The sequence below is a fragment of the Patella vulgata genome, chromosome 4 (genome assembly GCF_932274485.2).
Source record: "Patella vulgata chromosome 4, xgPatVulg1.2, whole genome shotgun sequence".
Lineage (NCBI taxonomy): Eukaryota > Metazoa > Mollusca > Gastropoda > Patellidae > Patella > Patella vulgata.
In genome coordinates this window covers 46,878,700-46,900,989 of record NC_065882.2, presented here as the reverse complement: position 1 = coordinate 46,900,989, position 22,290 = coordinate 46,878,700, and the positions used below count along the sequence as shown (strand labels likewise).

General features: G+C 35.2%; 2 protein-coding genes across 5 annotated transcripts in view; one reads left to right on the top strand and one right to left on the bottom strand.

Annotated features, from left to right (window-relative positions):
• Positions 1-15,234, top strand: part of LOC126817607 (FMRFamide receptor) — a 130,802-nt gene extending 115,568 nt beyond the window's left edge. The window contains exon 3 of the mRNA XM_050544696.2: positions 12,274-15,234. Coding sequence (XP_050400653.1) covers positions 12,274-12,325 — 52 coding nt within the window. The 3' untranslated portion in view covers positions 12,326-15,234. The remainder of the gene's footprint in view (positions 1-12,273) is intronic.
• Positions 1-22,290, bottom strand: part of LOC126817601 (focadhesin) — a 310,529-nt gene that overhangs the window by 260,103 nt on the left and 28,136 nt on the right. The gene's annotated exons all lie outside the window — the stretch shown is intronic.

Below are 22,290 nucleotides of genomic sequence, written 5' to 3'. Positions count from 1 at the left end.
GGGCAATAAATACCATAACCATGCACGATAAAAACTATCGTTATGAAGAACCATAAAATTGGAATGATTACATCTGCAATTATATACATTATTACTACATTGGCATACACAATATATCTTTCTCAAAATGTTGAATTTCAGGAAGAGAACAGCAACTAACTTGCTATAATTTTCAATATCCATCATATCCAATAACTGAAAGTATAATGTTATAATTTGTGTCACCATGTGGTAAAACACAGCTATAGTCACCAGGCATGATAAAAGAATAAAAAAGTGTTAATGGAAAACAATTGTTCAGATGTTTTCATTGGCTTCTATTTTAAATTCAGCTTTGAGAATGAACTTCTAAAAATCAACATAGCTTAAACTACTTCTTCATTTACAGTGGCTTTGCAATTTACCAAAAAAAACAAATATACAACCGATTACAACCACACAAAATGTTGAGTTCATTTGAGCTAACAATAGTTCCAAGTTTATGATGTACAAATGTATTGAAAGAAATTCATAGCATTTGTGGGGATCACGGTGGCTAAGTGGGTAAGGCGCTGGCTCGCTAGCATGGAGGTCGGGTGTTCGATCCCTGCATTGGCCGAGAAAGTTCATCCTGATTTTACGGCGTGGTTTCCCCTTGTCAGTGATGCAGGACGGAGGGCCTGACAAGGACAGCTGTCTAGTCATTCGGATGAAACGAAAAACCGTGTACACCTTGGCGTGCACGTAAAAGATCCCTTGACAGTTGGTATTTGATATAAGAGTAGGCCGCAGTGCTGCTGTCCGGGCAAAATTTCCATCATAGCACACTGTATGGCGTATGCCCGTCTTCATTAGCCCAGTTCGGAGCAAAACAGTAGGACGTTAAACCCCATTTCATTTCATTTCATGCCTATTTGTTTTATGTAAAAGGTTTGGATTTACATTTTCTGTCAGGTCAAGGTGAATATTAAGGATTTTGAGGTGGAAGATTAGACATGTAAAAGATAAATCACTATCGAAATGTTTCACCTCTTCCAAATTTTCATCAGATGTAGTTAAGAGCTTGTCCGCGAGATCACCATGCAGAGGGTGATAAGTCTTGGGTCAGGGATTTGGATCAATTTTTTTCTGTAAGTTGGGTTAGTACCCAGATACATCCCCACAAAATATTAGATTGATTCAGTTGATACCAATTTGGCAAATTGGAAAAATATTTTTTTTAAAGGAAAAAATTTAAAAAATGGGCTAATTTGGAACTAAATTTGGATGATCTGTTATTCAGACAATAATTGATTTGGACAGACGAAATTGTGGGCTTTAGTAGGGGTATCCAGGCTCCTCCCACACACAGAGTTTTAAGATTCTTCTGCCAAATAAATTTTGGTACTGGCCAGATACTCAACTCTCTGAAAATTGAATTTAATGTGAACCAAAATTTGAGAGGCTATAGTTCGTTCTTGGCAGGGACTAGGACCAAAGTTGAATGTTACCCACAACAAGCAACCTTCCTACTAACAAAATAAAAATGACGGGCCAAGACATAATAAAAAAAAGAGGAAATAAATTAAAAACTCCAAAAATTGGGATAAAATGTTCAGTTTATCAATACCCAGATGAAGAATACGTATGGACATCTTTACAAATTTAATATATTCCATTTAATTGTTAACAAGGATAATTTAGACTTGAGAGGGAGAGAAAAAATGGGTTTAACATCCACTGGACACAAACTAGGTCATTTTGGGATGAACATATTGTGATGCATATGTTTGGTCATCTTTACTAAGTTTATATATTTTCCATTCAGTCTCCATCAGGGAAAATTTTGAATTGAGAGAGAAATGAGGATTAAGGTCCGCTCGACACAAACTAGGTAATTTCGGGACTAACATATGATACGGTTTTATTTCAATAATTTGTGAGAGCGAAAAGAGAGACAACACTAGACCATGTTACCTACAAGCTTGTAATGGAAACCACACCAATCATTCTCCATCAGTTGTAATCAAAGTTATCATGTTCCAAAGCAAGACATTCACCTAATAAACATCTACAGCAAGTTTAAACATTCTACCTAAATTAAAAGCAGAGTTGTTATATTCCAAAGTCTTAAACAATTAAATTGCTTATCACTACTTATCCTAAGCAGAAATTTTCCATTATCGAACTTAGTCAAATAATGAATCTATACTCTGAGTTAATCACTCTCACCCAGTTATCGTGTTCCAAAGTCTTAACCAATCAAATTGCTTATCTCTGCTTAGCCTTAGCAGAAATTGCGCAAGATCGAACACTGTCAAGGGATTCACCTATAAACACCTACACCAAGTCTCGTCCTTTCAGAAAATGCTCATCTTCGAACTCCATCAAGGCATTCACCTTCATTCAAGCTCAATTAGGAGAATTATCTTGTCCCAAAAAGTGTGACAGACAGACAGACACACGGACAGACAGTTGGACCCATTTTAATTGTGCCCTGCTTTCTTCAAAAAACAGGGGACAAAAAATAGTATGGATTGAACACTGAAGTCAGTGGGAAGAAAATTACCAGATAACAAATAAAAAAAAATTGTCTATTAGGAAATCACAGGAAATAATTACCCGTTTTATATAGTCCAATACAACCACTTACTTTGTGATACTTTTTAGCCACCCCATTGTTTGGAAAATGTCAAGTACCAAAAAATTATAAGAGTATATTCAATGATATCTAATATAAACTACCACAAAACAGGTAGTAATTGCAAAAATCATTTGAAAGCTAGAGGGCTAATCAAGTAGTGGTAATTCAGCTACGAGACTAAATGTATGGGTAATCTAGCTACTGGGCTAATTAATGTGGGGGTAATTTAGCTACGGGGCTAATTCAGCCCCTTCCTCACAAAATAGCACAGAACCAATCTTTGCATTTCATTAGTATTTATCAAAGTTTTCTTTAGTGATCCATTGCTCCCATTATATTGTAATCCATGTAAGACTAGGGGTAATTTAGCTACATGGCTGATCAATGTAGGGTTAATTCAGCCCCTTCCTCCCAAAATAGCACACAATCAATCAGTGCATTATATTAGTATTTATCAAAGTTTTCTTTAGTGATCAATGAATCCCATTATATTGTAATCGATTTGCTTTACAAATGTTTTTTTAATGCCACAAATATTAATATATTGATAAGGCAAAACACATTTACAAACTTAAATTTGTCAACATCCCTTTAAAACGTTGTATGGATAATACTGCATATTCCTTAGCAAATAACCCCTGCTTTGGTTGAGAGAATACATTACAGTTAATGGCTTTTCATTCTTTTAATCTTGGAGGTTATGACTTTCCCATTTGTAAGCAGTTCAATAATTATTCTAGGCTACTTCTTAAGCCAATCTTAAGTTAGTAGACTATTTTACAGGCAGGTATCAACAACTGATTATTGATAAATCATTACGGTTTTCAGAGCATATTTGCTGCAATGATTTTGATTTTTACTGCTTATACCGTTGCTGTTACTCGATGTTTACAAAATAACACACTGTTCTTACTTGTAGATATTATTTTGTGTCTTGGATTAGACAGCAGTATAAGGGTCAAATAGAAATTGTCTTGCAAAATCCACTTCTTTTTGATAATGGCTGAATAGATTTCTCTGAAATGTGGTAAATGAAATGAAATGTGTTTTAACATCCTCCGTTGTGGTCCGACTGGGCTAATTAAGATGGGCATACGCCATACAGTGTGCTATACGGAAAACAGAAATTTTGCCCTGACAGTGGCGCTACGACCTACTCTTAAATCGAATTCCAACTGTCAAGGACCTCAGTGTTTCGTCCCATCCAAACAGGGGTGCAGATCGCCAAAAATTAGTGGTGGGGACTATTGGTAAAGAAGGGAGTTGGGGGTCCCCCCGAAATTTTTTGAAAACTAGAAGCTCTAAAACGCACTCTGTGGGTATTTTCAGCATCATTTTCTGGCAAAATAATATGAAATATAACCGCACGCCGCTGGCGTGAGCTGCTAGAGGTTGAGGGGGGGGGGGGGGCTTTTACAATTTTTTAAATTTTTGTTACAAAATGATGTCTAAATATATATGCATTCTCAGCGATTCTGAAGAGTTTTTACCAATAACAAAATAGTTCAGAGAGCAATTTTTTAATCGAAAAAAAACTCAATAAAGTGTTTCATATATTTAAAACTAAAGAACAGTACACTTATATCCACTCTGCCCATTTCTTTTCCCTTTGTCTTCTTTCTGGACGGCCCATGACAAGTTTTAAAAAATGTCTTTTCCAATAAATTTCCTAAATTTCTAAATCATCTTCAAAACAGCAAAAAAATTTCACTTACTTGTGATAATAAGTACACGATTCTTGGCTCAGCTTACTGTACTCAAAAAAATAGAGGGTTCGAGTCTTAAATTTTAGATTTAATTGCCTATATTCCACAAAGAGAGATAGAAACCAGTTTCATTAGTCACCAAGCATTACACACACCATCTACATTTTCCTAAAATCTATGACACAAGTTTATGAGACACAGTTTAGAAAAATCTAAAGTAAAACTGACAATCTCTTTTTCAATTTAAACATACATTATGCAAGAGCTAAATCTGCCAATTGCACTTCTTTCTTTAGGCCTGAAATGTTATCTAAAGTTTATGAGACACAGTTTAGAAAAATCTAAAGTAAAACTGACAATCTCTTTTTCAATTTAAACATACATTATGCAAGAGCTAAATCTGCCAATTGCACTTCTTTCTTTAGGTCTGAAATGTTATCTAAATTATTAATTAGACATTAATTAACTTATCCAGACCATAATTAACTCACGATGTCAGATGATCGAGGCTCGCCCCGAAATTCAATCGCTAAAATCTTGGTTCAGAGTGGATCAATTTGACTGAAATTTTCAGCAAATTCCCTTTACATTATCTAGTTTTTAACTATTAAAGTGATAACTTCCAGCTTGTTATCTAATCTCCCATAATGTGTCTTTAACTAATTTTGTTTAACAGTAACTTTTCAATTTGTCTTCAATGAAAAATGCCTTTATTATTCAACTTAATATATCTCAACAGCTATAAGCTATTGGTCCCAATGGTATTATCAGAACATTCTGTAATTTTCAATATAACAGTTATCACTTCCTAAACATTTCTCATAATGACAATGTTGACAGAAAATTACGAAATTATGAGTAATAAATTTTGCTTTCATATTTTCCATCTGATTGGATCATCACATGCTGGACAATTATTATACATTACTGAACATGACCAGAATGTAGGAGAACAAATCATCAGAAACATATTTTCAAGAAAACCTATTTAATCCCTCTTTTGAAATGAAGATAAACAGCATATCAATGGGAACTCTTGTAATACCAAATTATCTACATCATTATAACACAAAGGACCAGAAACATACATGTAGCTTAGATGAGGTTACATGACAGGGCATTTCAACGTCCATATACTCGTTGATGTGTGCATTAAAAAAAACCTTGACTGTTGGAATTTGATGAACAGTAGGCAAGTCAGGCAAAATTGTCCTCATAGCACACTGCCTGCATATGCAGGTCATGCTGTGTCAAAAGGGTTATATCCTTATTTTGGCTGAAAAAAGCTAATATTGCTCATCATCGAACTCATAACGCATACTTACAAAACGTAATAAATACTGACACTACGACTGAATATTCTAGCTCAATTAGAAGCAGACCTTTTGGGTTCCAGACTGATGAACAAACCCACAATAATCAGTGTCTTTACACTTTAAGATGAATTATGTTTCTGGGTTATGAGGATGTAGTAGCCTTTTACCAACTTTAATAGCTATATAAGCATGATTTAAACAGACAGTCATCCGGTTTTAGTAGTCTGATTATATTTTGTTATGTCTTAATGAGGGTTTTAAACCTATTTGTTATTGAGCAAAGTTTGAGTGGGGACAGTTTAATTTAAAACCCATTTAACTCCATTTCATACATTGGACTCAACTTATTCAAACTCCCTCGTAATCTAGAGATAGAACAAACCTTAGAGCATAAAAACAAAAGACTAAATAATATGTAATATAAAGTCAAGTACATTCCCACTTTAATTTATGTAATACGTATTGACTCAATTTTGACAGTGAAGAGGAAAAAGTATTAACAGTTCTTCAGCAGGGGATTTCTTGTAAATTAGAAAATACCGCCTTGTTAAAAATTCTTGTGAGGAAGAAGACAGACTTATTAGCTGTCCACAAGATTTAGACATTTAGAATGGTTGATGTGGGCGCAACAAGCCAATCAGTCACTTTGAGGAGAGGTGATCATTGTTTCCCTTCAAGTCATTAAAATGAATACATTGTGTTAATGTTCTCTCAACCACTATACCTATTTATTACCAAACAAAACGATACCTTTTTGTACGACATAGATAGACATTTTACAAAAGACAACAAAAAAAATCCCAGTATTATGAAATCCTTCCAATGATCACATCCGATAAATTGAAGATTGGCGTGAAAATGACATTTAAGACTTCCACCAATCAAAAAAACTTGAGAATTTGTAAGGATTTAGTTCTCACCAGGGCAGGAATTCAATAATGCAATAATGTAAGAGTTTCTTTATAGAACTGGTATATGTGTAGCAAAATTTAATTTACATGTTATTATTTGTGTATTTTTAACTAGGAAAGATATTAATACATTATCCACTAGTTGTGTCTAAATTGAAAAACCTGTTAAGTGAAAATAATTGCAAACTGGTAGTCAGAACAATCCATGATTTCACTTGAGAATTAAGTGTCACAATCTCTTATTGTCAACAGCAGCATGTTGTTGAAAAATATACAAAAACAAAGTAAAACTGTCTACAATTTCAATTAAACCTGATAGTCAGACCACTTTGCATTAATCTTATAGTTACAAGCAAAACAATATGTCAATGTCATATATTTCAATGAAAATCTGATAAGGGAACATAAAATTACTGTTACAGCAAACATTGCTTTCTGATGAACTGTTGAACATCATCATTTTGAAACAACAAGTGTAGGTTACAAAATACAACAAAGGCCCAACCCTGTGACAGGAGAAAAATATTTTCAAGCAATTGTGATTGATGGACGGACGGACAGCCAGTGTGATGGTGATTTACATCTACATGCAATGCAAAAAGTAATATAATTTCAATGTCTTCATCAGAGTCAAACAGACTAATAGACAGTTTAAGGTACTATAAATCTACATTAAATGCAGAGATAGGCTGCCAGGCAAAGAAACATACTCCAATACAGGAAAGTCATTTGAGCAGTCCACAAAGGCTGACATGTATTTATTATTTTGTAAATAATGTTAGCATAACACTAACATGAGGGTCCATAAGCACTAATTAAACGTATAGTTAAAAATTGGTTGCCTTCTGGTTCTTCCTAACATTTATTATATTAATCACATATTTTATGATAATTTGAGACAACAATGTCTCTCACCACTTATCAAACCTCATATAACTGATTCAATTCAACTTAATATACTAATTAATAATGAAGAGTGTATATAAAATGTTGGAGAGAGAGCGAGAGAGAAATGGGGTTTAACTTGACACAAACTAGGTCATTTCGGGACTAACACATGGTTCAATTTTATTTCAATAATTCGCTTGTGCGTAGGGGTCTTTAGCAGTGGGAGGAATATAAATTTAGCTTTGTTAAGTGATACGCAACATTAAATATTGACGATTACATCAACATTAATATGTACCACACGTCTTGAAAATTAATGTTATTTTGTAAGATATTTAGTTAGATATTGTTATGCATCACAATGTGAAATGTTTGTTGTAACTTCCATACCCATGCTTGAACATATAGTTGAGAATAAACAATTATTATTATTATTACAAGTAAACATACAACTTTAACAGTTTGAGTTAATAGACTTCTTCATCTCATGGATATAAACACGATATAAATTTCAAATTAATCAGACGATAACTTTAGCTTTTAGAGTATCCATAGAATTTCACATTGATGAAGGGCCATATCTCTGACAGTAATTAATCGTTGAAATACAATAGGATTATTCATCTCATGAACATAAACAATGTGTATTAATTTCAAGTCAATCATGATAACTTTAGCCCCTAGGGTGTCCACAAAATTTTCCAAATTGGTCAAAAGTAATAACTCCAACAGTGATCATGGGGAATCATCACTCCTTTGTCTCATGAACATAAACACAGTGCATAAATTTCAATCATATGGTTATGGACGAGTGGACAGATGGGATTGATGACAGAGCACAAGATTTCTGTGTTGAGGGACATTACATCAGAAATTATAAACAGGCAAGATGGCTCAAAGAGTAAGGTGCTAGCGCACTTACCAATAGGATCTTAAACCCCATTTCATTTCATTTCTGAACCAATCTTGCTAATGAAGATGAGCATACACAATGCAGTATGCTAAGAGTGAAATACTGCCCCGACAATGGTGTTTCTGTCTTCTCTTTAGAAAATTCAAACTGTCCAGATTTCTTTTATACTAAACAGCAAAAAAAAAAACGTCAGTATGATTTCAAAATCAGAGAGGCACTTTAATCAAATCATTCTAGAAAATGACTTACTAAATGGATCAAAGCAATTTTTTGTGAACAGTATGTTGACACATTAGTGATTAATTCATTACAATTCCAAGACATTACGAGAAAGTTTAGAGTCTGTACACACTCTATACATCAGTATTTGGTGTGTCCACCATGAGTGTCAATAACAGCAGTGCAGCGTCTGTACCTGGAGTGGACCAGACGATTGATGAATGCCATTGGCACCTGGAACCACACTCAGAAAAGCCTGGTGCAATCCTTCGGCTGTGTTTGGTCCCCGGTACAACGTTATTAAGTCTCCTCTGAATTTCATCCCAAAGATGTTCAATTGGGTTTAACTCTGGACTAAGGGCTGGCCAGTGCATAACGTTGACATCGTTCTGCTGTAGAAAGTCCCGAGTAACTCTGGCGGTGTGGGCACGGGTGTTGTCATGCTGGAAAATGTTGTTTTGATGACATGCAAAATGTGGTATGACGTGGGGTCTGAGAGCGATCATCTGTGGTGTTGGTGGCCCGAAAACGTTGCTTAAGCCTGTAGATGGTCCGAACATTGACCTGGAAGGGATTGGCAACGGCTTGGGCAGTGTGGCCAGCATCGAGTCTTCCAAGCACCTGGTTCCTCTGAGCTGTCGTGAGTCGTGGCATGCTGCTGACATTGTAGCATGAATGATTCAACCAGGTATGGGGGTGCATTTTATAGGGTTGGTCCCAGTGAACAGCACGTGCAGCATGAGTTACATGAAAATCATGGAGAACACATTACCATCTCAGAAGTCAGGTTGGGTTTTGAGAACATTTCCTGGGTTAAATTCTGTGTTTGGGAAGGAGCTTTATTGCTCAGGTAAAGTTGGAGATGTGGTCACAAATATACAATAAATACATTTGGCAAGTTTTATGCAATGCGTCTCTTCAGAGTAACATACCAACCTGACGTTTCTTTTGCTGCTTAGTACATTTGCATACCATTGTGTGCATGAGACCACAGGTTTATTGTCAGTTCCGAACGACTAGATGATATTCCTTACTAGGCCCTCCTTCCTGCACCACTGACAAGGGGGAACCACGTCTGAATATCCCAATACTGGGATCGAACGAAGAATTCCTAACCAACCCCTGTTCTCACTGAGCCACTGGTAGGTGCAGGCAAGATATTTATAAAGCAATTGTAGTTATCATCACAAATAGTAATATAAGTGTAGCACATTCTTAACACTTCCAATACATTCTGTAGTTTCATTAGGTAAAAGTTATGTTCTGTGTTAGTTAAAAACTTACTGTTTGCCAAAGAAATTGGATTGGATGGGTGTACGGACATATCTAAATGTTTACTGTTCAGTATTTCATGACAGCTTTGTTTGATTCATTATAAGGATAATCCTATTGCTCAATTATATGTTTAAAACACCTGATGCCATGGATAAAAGTAGATTTTGCAATTCTACTATACAAAACAGTTAGTTTGGTAGACTCAATCATTGTAGTCCAAATTGTCTTCTCTTCGACCACCACGATTATCAGTATAAAGAAATTAACATCCATCGCGCAATTAGTAACTGGCTGCCTACGTGTTCATGAATGCAGTTCATGTAATGACATATAATGAACTGAAATGGAGTGTTACTTCCTACTGTTCTACACCAATTGTGCTAATGAAGACGGACATACGCAATGTAGTGTGCTATGAAGGAAATTTTGCCCAGAAATCAGTGCCAACCATCAAGGGATCTTTTACTGTGTGCATGCCAACACGTAAATTTTAGTAATTTGATTGGATAATATTAGATTGATTTTCGTGCTTAGCCAATCAAAATTGATGTATCTACTAAAATTTGGATTTTATCTTTAGTCAAGATTTTGAGAAACGAGGCCCTGGATATCATTATTTAAAATACAAAGTGAAGGTCATGTTTCCTCTCAACCAATGGTACTATATACAAAAATCGTGTATAGCCTTTGGCACCATACTGTACAAATATTTGTCACATTTGGCCCAGAGATAATTTGGGCTATAAAATGATAGGACTGCTTTGATTTGGATAAATTTGATGTGTTAGTTATTTTTGAGAGATGGGTTCTGTCCCTGATATACTTTGTATTTTATAGTGTTTGCAGAATCATTTATCTTTCCAAAGATACATGTATTATATCTCCAACCTTATCTATCCAAACTTGTGTATAAAACAGTAGATCTTTCATCTATCGCTTTTCTATAGTTGATCATGATCTAACGAAAAGTTAAAAAAGATAGGTTGCCAGGCAACAAAACATACACCCACAGCAGCTAAATCGTCCAGGCAGTCAACAAGAGTTGTCGCACATTTTTATTTTTGTCGGTAATGAAACATTTATAATACACTAAAATCTGATTAAGAGTAAAAACACATTAAGTAATTATCAGAAAATCATTAGAATCTGTTTGGCCCATGCTAACGTTTAGTATACAAAACATTTAATACCATGGATTTAATTCTTCAAGTTATCAAAAATCATTGAAAAGACCTTACACTTTGTGTAATAAACTAAAGTCAATCGAAACGATTATATATAGTTGTAAACACAGTGTATAAATATAAAATCAATCAGATGATAATTATGGTCTCTAAAGCATCCACAAGATTTTTCAAAGTGAGCAAGGTCCATAACACTGGCAGTAATTATCGGAAATCAATAGGCTTCTTCGTCTGAAGACCTTAAACATTGTGTATAAATCAGATATTAACTTCAGCCACTAGAGTGTCCACAAGCAATTGTGGACGCTGGACCGCTGACAAAATACAACCACATTTCAATGTGGACATATAAAAATGAAATTTTCATAACACACCCAATTAGCAAAATTCAACACTTTAATCTGATCCCAATCAAAGAGGTTAAGCTTTATGGAAGCATATAAATTTATGTTGCTTGAAAGAAATCTAGAAACTCTGATCTGTAGAGTGATTTTAAGAAATTTTTCGTTAAGACATATCACTGTTTTAGCATAAATTTGTTGCGATTTTTAACTTGCAAAATGACAAAGAGAAAGGAAGTAAACAAACAAGGGAAAATTGTCTGTTTGTAAGAGAAGTAAGTCTCATTATGCTAGGAACGATGCATTCGGCTATCTGAAATGTGGACAAGAGTTGACAGGGGTCAGTAAAGTGTTAAATGTCAATATCAAACTTATTTTCATCAACATCTAATACATAAGGAAAAAAGTAATGTTCCGAATACTGAACACAAAAGTTATTAGATGATCTATTTATTTTTCGATAAACATCATAAAAGTACACAGCTATTATTTTTCTATCTATACATTCTACTGTAACTATAAGCGCGAAATAACAATCAACTATATCCTTCGATTCCCCAGGCACTCTCTCCCCCCTCTCTCTTTTTGGCAGCTAAAAAAACTGTCACCCCTGGCTGTTGCCATGACTACGTCACGTACAAAAAAGATATCAACATTTTTTAGATAAAAACTCTAGGATGGACATTCATTCTGACCAAGTAATCCTCATCACCTCTTATGGAATTGCTACATACACTGATCATAATAGCGTCTTCATTGAATATGAATGAAATGAAATTCCATCCAAGTCTTTATTGGCTGAAGTCTTTAAGAATATGTCATCATTCCTACCTCGGCCATTTAGGCCACAAGTTGTACTTTTATATAATTCTGTTCTTGTTTGTCATTAATAAAACAGATTTCTTTTTCTTTTTTCAGACTAAGTAGAGAAAGATGTAAAACAAGAGTAATATGTGTGCCGTGTATATGAAAGACAAGAAGCTGAAAACCATGCCAGGATATCATTCATATCATCCAGTAACATATCTGTAATCCATTAATAGGATAGTTTATAATATATGTGTCTAAAAGAGAAATGTGAGAAGAAAACATTTTTGTGGATATTCATCATAAATAAATATTCCTAAGTAATAGCTTTTGTGATCGGGCTGTTCTTTCAGTATAATGGCAAAATCTGGTACTTGCAGAAATGGCATGGATCTAAGCATCTATATTCTTCAATCTCCAATTCACATAACAAAAACAAGATGTACAAATTCTCAATGTACTGATTTTAATTGAGCATTGTGTGTGGTGACATATTCTATCCACTCATCCCACTTTTAGGGAAAGTAAAATGTTCTATCGTAACTACCAAAAGATCCATTCATACAGAATATTCATTGATAAATAAAATGTAGTCTAATGTACCCTAATTAATGGTGCCTGCTGGTTACTGAGGTATATAATCATATTTATTAAGGTTATTGTCAATCATGGATTCTTCTTTTAAAAGTCCACTTCAGGAACACTCAAATTTTCTATGTATGAGTTATATGAGGGATAAAACTACATCTCTGAGATTATTCTGGGAATTGTATAACCTTAGGGAAGAAATCTTGTACAAAAGGAAGACAGTGGGGCCATAGGTTGAAGTCTTTGTGTCATGGAGGATTTTGTCCCAAGGGTTTACTTTTTCCAACATAAACGAGAATGAGTATTTATCTTATATATACATGTAGAATCTGTGACAAAAAAAGCACAAATTGGACATATATTTTCAGCTGTGAAATTTAAAGAATAAATTCACATGGACTTATGTGTGGAATAAAATTGCATAACAGGTAATAATGTGATAGAATAAGCAACCAAGTAATAAGTTTATATTTTACATAAACATTTCATTTATGGTTACTGTGCAGATAGATTATCATTTAAAGATCAAAAGAAACTGTTGACGTACGTTTATATACTAAATTCCAATGTTTCCCCTCGAAAACATTGATTGTTTGATACACCTTGAATTTCTGGGAGAAGGATGCTTGAAATACAACAATCTTTAGACCATATTATACATTTATTTACTCTTAATATTTAATTTGTCCAAAATTCTAATGTATTCTCATAATTCAAAAGATCATGTTAAATTCCAGCATTGCCTCACAGATATCATTAGAGATTCCTCACCAACCAATTAAAATCAGCCTTTTGGCCAAATAAATGAAAAGCCAATTACTGAAGTACTAAATCTCCAAGTAGTGGGGTCATCATACAGAAAAGTAGCCATGCACGGTATCTAATAAAACATCACAGCAGATTAAACAGAAAAGGGGGCATAACTGCTCAATGCTTCACACAATTTTTTAAAAAATCTGTTAAAAACTGTATGCTCTATCATGTTCACAAGGTTTTTGGAAAAGAGTTCAACCTCTCATGACCCCTATGCTTCACACCAAATTTTTAAAAATATCTGTTAAAAACTAGTGTCTCTTACAATGGTATTCACAATGTTTTCAGAAAGCGGTGCGTCCTCTGATGACCCCAATGCTGCACAACAAATTTGAAATGAATTTGTTAAAAACTGTAGCCTCTAGAGCATCTACAATATTTTTCAAAGTGGATCAAGGGCCATAACTCTGGCAGTAATTATCGTAAATCAGTGAAAATCAATAGGCTTCTTAGTCTCATGACCTTAAACACTGTGTATAAATTTAACATGAATCGGATATTAACTTCAGCCTATAGAGCATCCACAAGATATCTCAAAGAGATCAAGGGCCATAACTCTGGCAGTAATTATCGGAAATTGGTAAAAATCAATAGGCTTCTTCGTCTTATGACCTTAAATACTGTGTATAAATTTAATATCAATCGGATATTAACTTAAGCATTTAGACGGACGGACAGGGGGTGGGGGGGGAACAACAATATATGACCATATTTCAATGTGGGCATATAAAAAGTATATTTGTATAATATATCAAGCTTCAAAGAGCTAGAAAGAATCTGTTTGGCTGGGAATGCTCAGGGTTTTGTTCTTTTTGTATATCTCATTGTCACAAACTGTTTAAATGTAACAAATTGCACTGTTTGGTTTACTTAGCAGGGGTTTATATTGTGAAAAATAGCAAGCAAAAGGTCAAAAAATTCATTCCATCGGCAACATACTCATTTGCCCCCCTACTCCTTACACAATTCCTGTATCCGCCCCCGCCCCCATCCCCTGCAATGTGAAAGTTTCAGAAAAATCTGATGAAAAAAACTCTAGCCTCTTGCATGTGCTGACTAGCATTACATGCAGTTTGAACAAGTTTCGACCCAAAAAAGGCATAACTCTAAGTCATTTAATCAGATTTTGACATACTGAAATTGGGACTGCTTGACTAGTCATCATACAACTTTCCTAAAAGTTTCAGAAAATTCTGATATAAACTGTAGCCTTTATTGCACGGACAAGAACTGCAAACAGTTGGTCAAGAAAGGGTCTAAAAACATTAATTTGATTTCGCCGAAATGAAAATAGGGATCCTTGTGTTGTCATAATACAAGTTTCCTAACAGTTTCAGAAAAATCTGATTAAAACTCTATTCAGTCAAAGGACTAACTATATAGAAATCAGCCAGATTTCTTCCCGTTGTATTGTGTTGACAAGAAAAGTGAGGATGGACCAACAGAAGAGAATAATTGATGACCTCATGCTGAAGGGTACAGAACTGCAAAAACATATTGCCTTATGATATAATTAATCATAGCATGACATTAATCTAATTAATAGTACTAACAATATGTTCTTGCCTTAATTGCATATTTATACAGTACATGTATATACCTAGCTAAGGATCATAAAAGATATTGTATTAAATAAGAATGTGATAAAATCTTATTGTGCTGTTGTATAATGATCAATGAATCAAATAAAAATATATTTCATGGAATATATAAAATAAATAGTTAACATTTCTGATCTAATCAATATTCTGCTGAGACATTAAAACGGCTAGACAACTTTGATGTTGGTCAAAAAAAAAAAATGTCAATTTCATTGGATTTTATGTGCTGATTTGTCTTGTGGACTGACAATCGTCTTTGTGCAAAATTTTACGGCCAATGTTGATGTTGAGATATTATCGACTATATATTCCTGTGTCGACACAGGGAGCCAAAAATGAAACTAAATTCAGTAAAACAAACCAACCTCCGCTGCTTCCTAGTTCAAAACAATAATCTAATAACATAGAGCTTATCCACTCACTAATCAAAATAACCTCATCATATCAACACAATTAAATACTCCATTTTGACCCAAATCAAAGAGAATTAGCTCCTTTAAGTCAAACAGGCAGAATAAACAAAGTTCCATTATGATCGTTTTATGTTTTGTCTTCATCTTTATATGGGAGATGTTGTTTAGATTTCTTTATATCATGTTAGAAACAAGCCTAGCTTGAAAGGTAATTAAAACCGGAAAAGTTCCACTGGAATTTAGATTCCTGATCATTTTGTGTTCAGTTCTGAAAAAGCTAGGTTGTCAGGCAACCATTTATAAGCCAAAATGACACAACTGGTGGTAATTACCTGGATTATAAATTCAACCAGCGGTTGCTATGCAAGATGTACCTATATTTTGCAAGAGATGGACAGAAGACAAGCTAAAAAAAACAAGCAATTTATTGTACAATCAGGGGACATAATCCAGGAAGTTATGGTCTGAAATGCGCGAATATCGAAAAGAACCAAGATTTTGGGGATATAAACAAATATTTTAAAATTCATCAAAAATCAGACAAAAATTGTGACCTCTGAAGGGTCCACAACCTTGGCATTACATACTTTTACACTATTTGCATTCAAGGAGCGGCCAATTTGTCAGGCAGTTTTGTTCGGATTTTCACGAAAATCAAAATCAACCTTCATTATGCTGTACTAATGATATATTCAAACAGTTTCTAAAATCAGATGAAAATGGTGACCTTTAGAGGACCTACAAGCTAAAAATGCGATTTTTTTTTGTACAATCAGGGACCATAATCTAGGAAGTTACAGTCTGATGTGCGTGACTAGCAAAAGGAACCAAGATCTTTGGGCTATAAACATGCATTTTAAGTTTCATTAAAATCGGATAAAAATTGTGACCTCTAGAGTGTCCACCAGCTAAATACATGATTTTTCGTACAATCAGAGACCATCTGACTAAGAAAACTAAAATATTTTAGAAAGATAATTATCGTCATCATCTGACCAAGAACAGATAATTGTTGTCAGCACTTAACTTCAGAACAAAACCTCCTAATCCTCGACTAGAAGTTAATCTGAAATATCATTAGAAATCAAGAGAGAGAGAGAGAGAGAGAGAGAGAGAAAGAGAGAGAGAGAGATAGGGTTTAATGTCCGCTGGACACAAACTAGGTCATTTTGGGACTAACATATAGTTCAATTTTATTTCTTTTAGCAGTGGGAGAAAACCCATGAGGTTGGACAGGCGACCCTACAAGAAGGGAATCACAACTACACCAATTGACTCAATGACAGACCTTATGATACAACCCTCACGAGTTAACCATTCGGCCACCCAACCCCCTAAAAATCAATAGGCTTTGTCAGAGATCAATTCAGTCGTTGCGACATTGTTTTCAAATTTATAGACAAGGAATAGAGAAAAATGATGGCATTATATTGTATTAATTAATATCTTTGGCAAATTATTAGATTCACATACATGTAGTATGTACTTAAATCAACTTAATGAATGAATGACATATTGTTATATAAAAAAAGAGTCATAATGTGCTAAACATTCAATTCTAGGTTGATAACATATATCTTGTGGGAAGTTTCTCCAGTAAATTTCCATTACCATCTAAGGGTGGGTTATGACGTAATTTGGCTCAATTAACCAATCTCTCTAATTATTTACATCATATTTGACCAAAACCCAAGCTACAAAACTATCATATTTGTGAGCAATCGCCAGACAGCAACTTGATTCCAGAAGGGAAAAGATGTAGCAATTTCTATCAGCAGACTCACCCATCGAGTCTGGCTGGCTAGTGGTTGAGAATGACTTTAGTATTGTAATCTGTACTATGCTTGTATCCATGTATCCGGCTATGATATATAAAATGTAAAAACGAACTGTTGCATTGTTATTCCTGGTAGGACAAACATCTTAAACAAAACAGTAAGAAGTAAATAAACAACGTGAAGCAGAAGCAAAGATGGCAGGTGAAAATACTAGATGATCAACTACTAAATCAATTAAATTTTACCTTAATCTTTGGTCAAAGTAGACTATGCTTTACAACACAATAAGCAAGACTTTATCAAGGGAGTGTTCAGCCATAAGCTAATTTGACAATTTATTTCAGACAACATAAATTTAGAAAAAAAGTTGTAGGCCAATATAAATGTGTCTTGTTAACCCTAAAGCACTTTCAGAATAGCACAACTATTTCAAAAGTCCACCAGAAGTGAAGAACACATCATTCTCCAAATGACATTCAATTGATCTTGCTGATAATGTCATTGATGAATTTAACAGCAACACTTTAAGGGATATAAGACCTTCGTTTTCTTTATTTATATTTTTTATCTAATCTGAATGTACTTAGTTTCTTTCTAGAGAAATTATGAAAATTCACTGAGAAAAAAACATGGAGGGATAATTTGGGCCCCTAATATGCCCACCAACAGCAAAATCGTCCATGATAATATCATTAACAATTATGTAATAAACTCGGTCCCATGCTTTAAAAATAACAAAACATTCTCCACCCTTGTATGTTTTGTAAGGTACAGTGATAGACAGGCCCGTAATTGGGGGGGGGGGGGGTGTGGCAAAGCCCCACCTGCAAAAAGTTTTGCCCCCACTGTGAAAAAATTGTCAACCATAAAAACAATAGATATGCATTGTCCGTCAATTTTACAGCACCCCTGAGAACACTTCCAGCTCCCCTCGTTGCTCTGAGCTAGTTATGGCCCTGGTGATAGATAATCTCTCTGTTATGTGTCCATTCTAGATAACTATTTTATTGCTGACATGTTTCATACAATTTTCAAAGTAAACGACATTACTTGTATGAAACATGCCAGCAATAAAATAATTATCTAGAATGGACACATTTACTTTATTTTACGTATATCAACTACTTCAAATGGAATCTTCTAATTACTTCTATATATGCATATATATATCTACCTAATAAAGGAGATATCTATATTAATTAAACAATTTTATTTCTGTTCCTTGCAAAGCCGTATGAGCAGTGGGTAGGGGCAGATTTCTTAGGCAGACAGATAAAGCGATTAAAAATTAATATAATTTTGGGGAAAAAAAATATTTTGCCTTTTAGTCTGCAAAATGAAGGGCTCGAAATAAAGTCCACCCTTCCCACCTTTATCAGATAGCAACTCATTATTTCTGAAAAATATGAAGAACACCATTTTCATTTCTGAATACTGATACCATACAATAGTATAGACTTCCAGTCCATTCTTTTGTTTGTTATGTCTATGTAAGAAACCGGACGTCTCATTTCTCTGCTATAATATATTTTTCGGGCATCGATCATTAATTGTTTCACCAATTTTTCAGAAACCTTTATTTTTTGAAATTGACTAATGAATTTAAAACATTTAAGATAGGTTGCCTGGCAACAAAACATATGCCCACAGCAGCTAAATCGTCCGAGCGGTCGACAAGGGTTGTCGCATATTTATTCTGTTGTAGGTAATTAGGGGCATTTAATAGACAATTTCATACAGATGACATTATAATTTTTCGTTGTTTGAGGTTTCACAATGTTCTAAAAACTAAAACAAGGACCATAACACTGGAAGTAATCTTCAAAAAATGCATATAAATTTCATACAGATCGGATGATAACTTTTGTCGTTCGAATGTTCACAAGGTTCAACAAAGTAAAACATTGGCCATAACTCTAGAAGTAATTGACAGAAATTGCTGACATTCAATAGGCTTCTTCATTTCACTAATATAAATGATGCATATGAATTTCATACAGATTGGGTGATAACTTTTATCTTCGAGCGTTCACAAGATTCAACAAAGTGAAACAAGGGCCATAACTCTAGATGTAATTAACTGAAATTTGCTGAAACTCAATAGGCTTGTTCGTTTTACTAATTTAAACCATACATATAACGATGACATAATAATACGTTTTTTTAAATCGGATAAAAATTATGACCTTTAGGGTCCACAAGCTAAAAACACGATTTTTTGTACAATCAGGGACCATAATTCAGGAAGTTAAGGTCCGATATGCGCGAATATCGAAAGGAACCAAGAACTTTGGGTTATAAAATTACATTTCGAGTTTCAACAAAATCGGATAAAAATTGTGATCTCTATAGGGTCCACAACCTTGATATACCATATTTTTACGCTATTTGAGAACGAACGGCGGCCATTTTGTCTGTACATTTTGGGCCGATTTTCATGAAAATCGTTCTCAGCTGTTTTTAGGGTGTAACCTGTGATATCATAATACGTTTTTTTAAATCGGATAAAAATTATGACCTCTATTGGTTCCACAAGCTAAAAACGTGATTTTTCGTACAATCAGGGACAATCTTTCAGGAAGTTACGGTCCGATATGCGCGAATATCGAAATGAACCGAGATCTTTGGGTTATAAACTTACATATCAAGTTTCAACAAAATCGGATAAAAATTGTGACCTCTATAGGGTCCACAACCTTGATATACCACATTTTTACGCTATTTGAGAACGTACGGCGGCCATTTTGTCTGTACATTTTGGGCCGATTTTCATGAAAATCGACCTCAGCTGTTTTTAGGGTGTAACCTGTGATATCATAATACGTTTTTTTAAATCGGATAAAAATTATGACCTCTATTGGTTCCACAAGCTAAAAACGTGATTTTTCGTACACTCAGGGGCCATAATTCAGAAAGTTACAGTCCGATATGCGCGAATATCGAAAGGAACCGAGATCTTTCGGTTATAAACTTATATTTCAAGTTTTAACAAAATCGGATAAAAATTGTGACCTCTATAGGGTCCACAAGCTTGATATACCATATTCTTACGCTATTTGAGAACGAACAGCGGCCATTTTGTCTGTCAATTTTGGGCCGATTTTCACGAAATTCGATCTCAGTCGTCCTTACGGTGTAACGGTGATATAATAATATGTTTTTTTAAATCAGATAAAAATTATGACTTCTATAGGGTCCGCAATCTAAAAACGTGATTTTTCGTACAATCAGGGCCATAATTCAGGAAGTTATGGTCTGATATGCGCGAATATCGAAAGGAACCGTGATCGTTGGGTTATAAACTTACATTTCAAGTTTTAACAAAATCGGATAAAAATTGTGACCTCTATAGGGTCCACAACCTTGATATACCATATTCTTACGCTATTTGAGAACGAACAGCGGCCATTTTGTCTATCAATTTTGGGCTGATTTTCACGAAATTCGATCTCAGTCGTCCTTACGGTTTAACGGTGATATAATAATATGTTTTTTTAAATCGGATAAAAATTATGACTTCTATAGGGTCCACAATCTAAAAACGCGATTTTTCGTAAAATCAGGGGCCATAATTCAGGAAATTATGGTCTGATATGCGCGAATATCGAAAGGAACCGAGATCTTTGGGTTATAAACTTACATTTCAAGTTTCAACAAAATCGGATAAAAAATGTGACCTCTATTGGGTCCACAAGCTAAAAACGTGATTTATCGTACAAACAGGGGCCATAATCCATGAAGTTTCGATCCGATATATCGAAAGCAGCTGAGATCTTTTGGAGATAAACCTATATTTCAAGTTTCGTCAAAATCGGATAAGAATTGTGACCTGTAGAGGGTCCACAAACAATTGTGGACGTCCGGACATCCGTTGGACAGGGGCGACGACAATATACGTCCACATGAAAATGTGGGCCTATAAAAATTGTGACCTCTATAGGGTCCACAAGCTAAAAACGTGATTTTTCGTACAAACAGGGGCCATAATCCATGAAGTTTCGAACCGATACATGCCAATATCGAAAGCAGCCGAGATCTTTTGGAGATAAACCTATATTTCAAGTTCCGTCAAAATCGGATAAGAATTGTGACCTGTAGAGTGTCCACAAACAAATTGTGGACGGATGGACGGACAGGGGCGACGACAATATACGTCCACATGAAAATGTGGGTGGAAACATCAGTTTAATTGTTTTAGTGACCAGAAAACAAATTTTGATATGCGTCGGCTTACCCAAAATGAAAGGTTACGTGCCCTTGGCATGCTACAGATCGGCACAACACAGGCGGTTGTGGCGCGGACGATGAATGTTTCTCAGTCTGTCATAAGCAGGCTATGGTCCAGATACCGTGATACACAATCTGTACAGGACAGACCACGCTCAGGTCGACCAAGGGCGACAACTCAAGCCCAGGATCGATTTATCCGTACCTTGGCCTTGAGAAATCGTGTCATCACAGCAAATCAGATCAGCGCTCGTCTTCAAACAGACACTGGTGTGAGAGTGAGTGGCCAGACGATTCGGAATCGACTGCATAGGGGTCACCTTCGCGCCCGACGTCCTCGCGTGATCCCTTGTTTGAGAGATCATCACATTCAGGCAAGACGTCGTTGGTGTAGGGATCGTCAACACTGGGATAATCGACGCTGGAGCAATGTGATGTTTTCAGATGAGTCAAGGTTCACTGTTGATTTTTTGGACAGACGTAGGAGGGTGTGGCGTCGTCGAAACGAGCGCTTCCAAGACGTTAACGTCATCAGACATGATCGATTTGGGGGTGGTTCTGTTATGGTGTGGGGAGGCATCACTGTTGCTGAAAGAACGGCTTTACATGTTGTTGCAGGGCGTGTTACAGGCCAGTACTACCGGGACAACATCTTGGCAGACCATGTTGTGCCGTTCGCACGACGTCATGGCCGCCGTTTCATCTTCC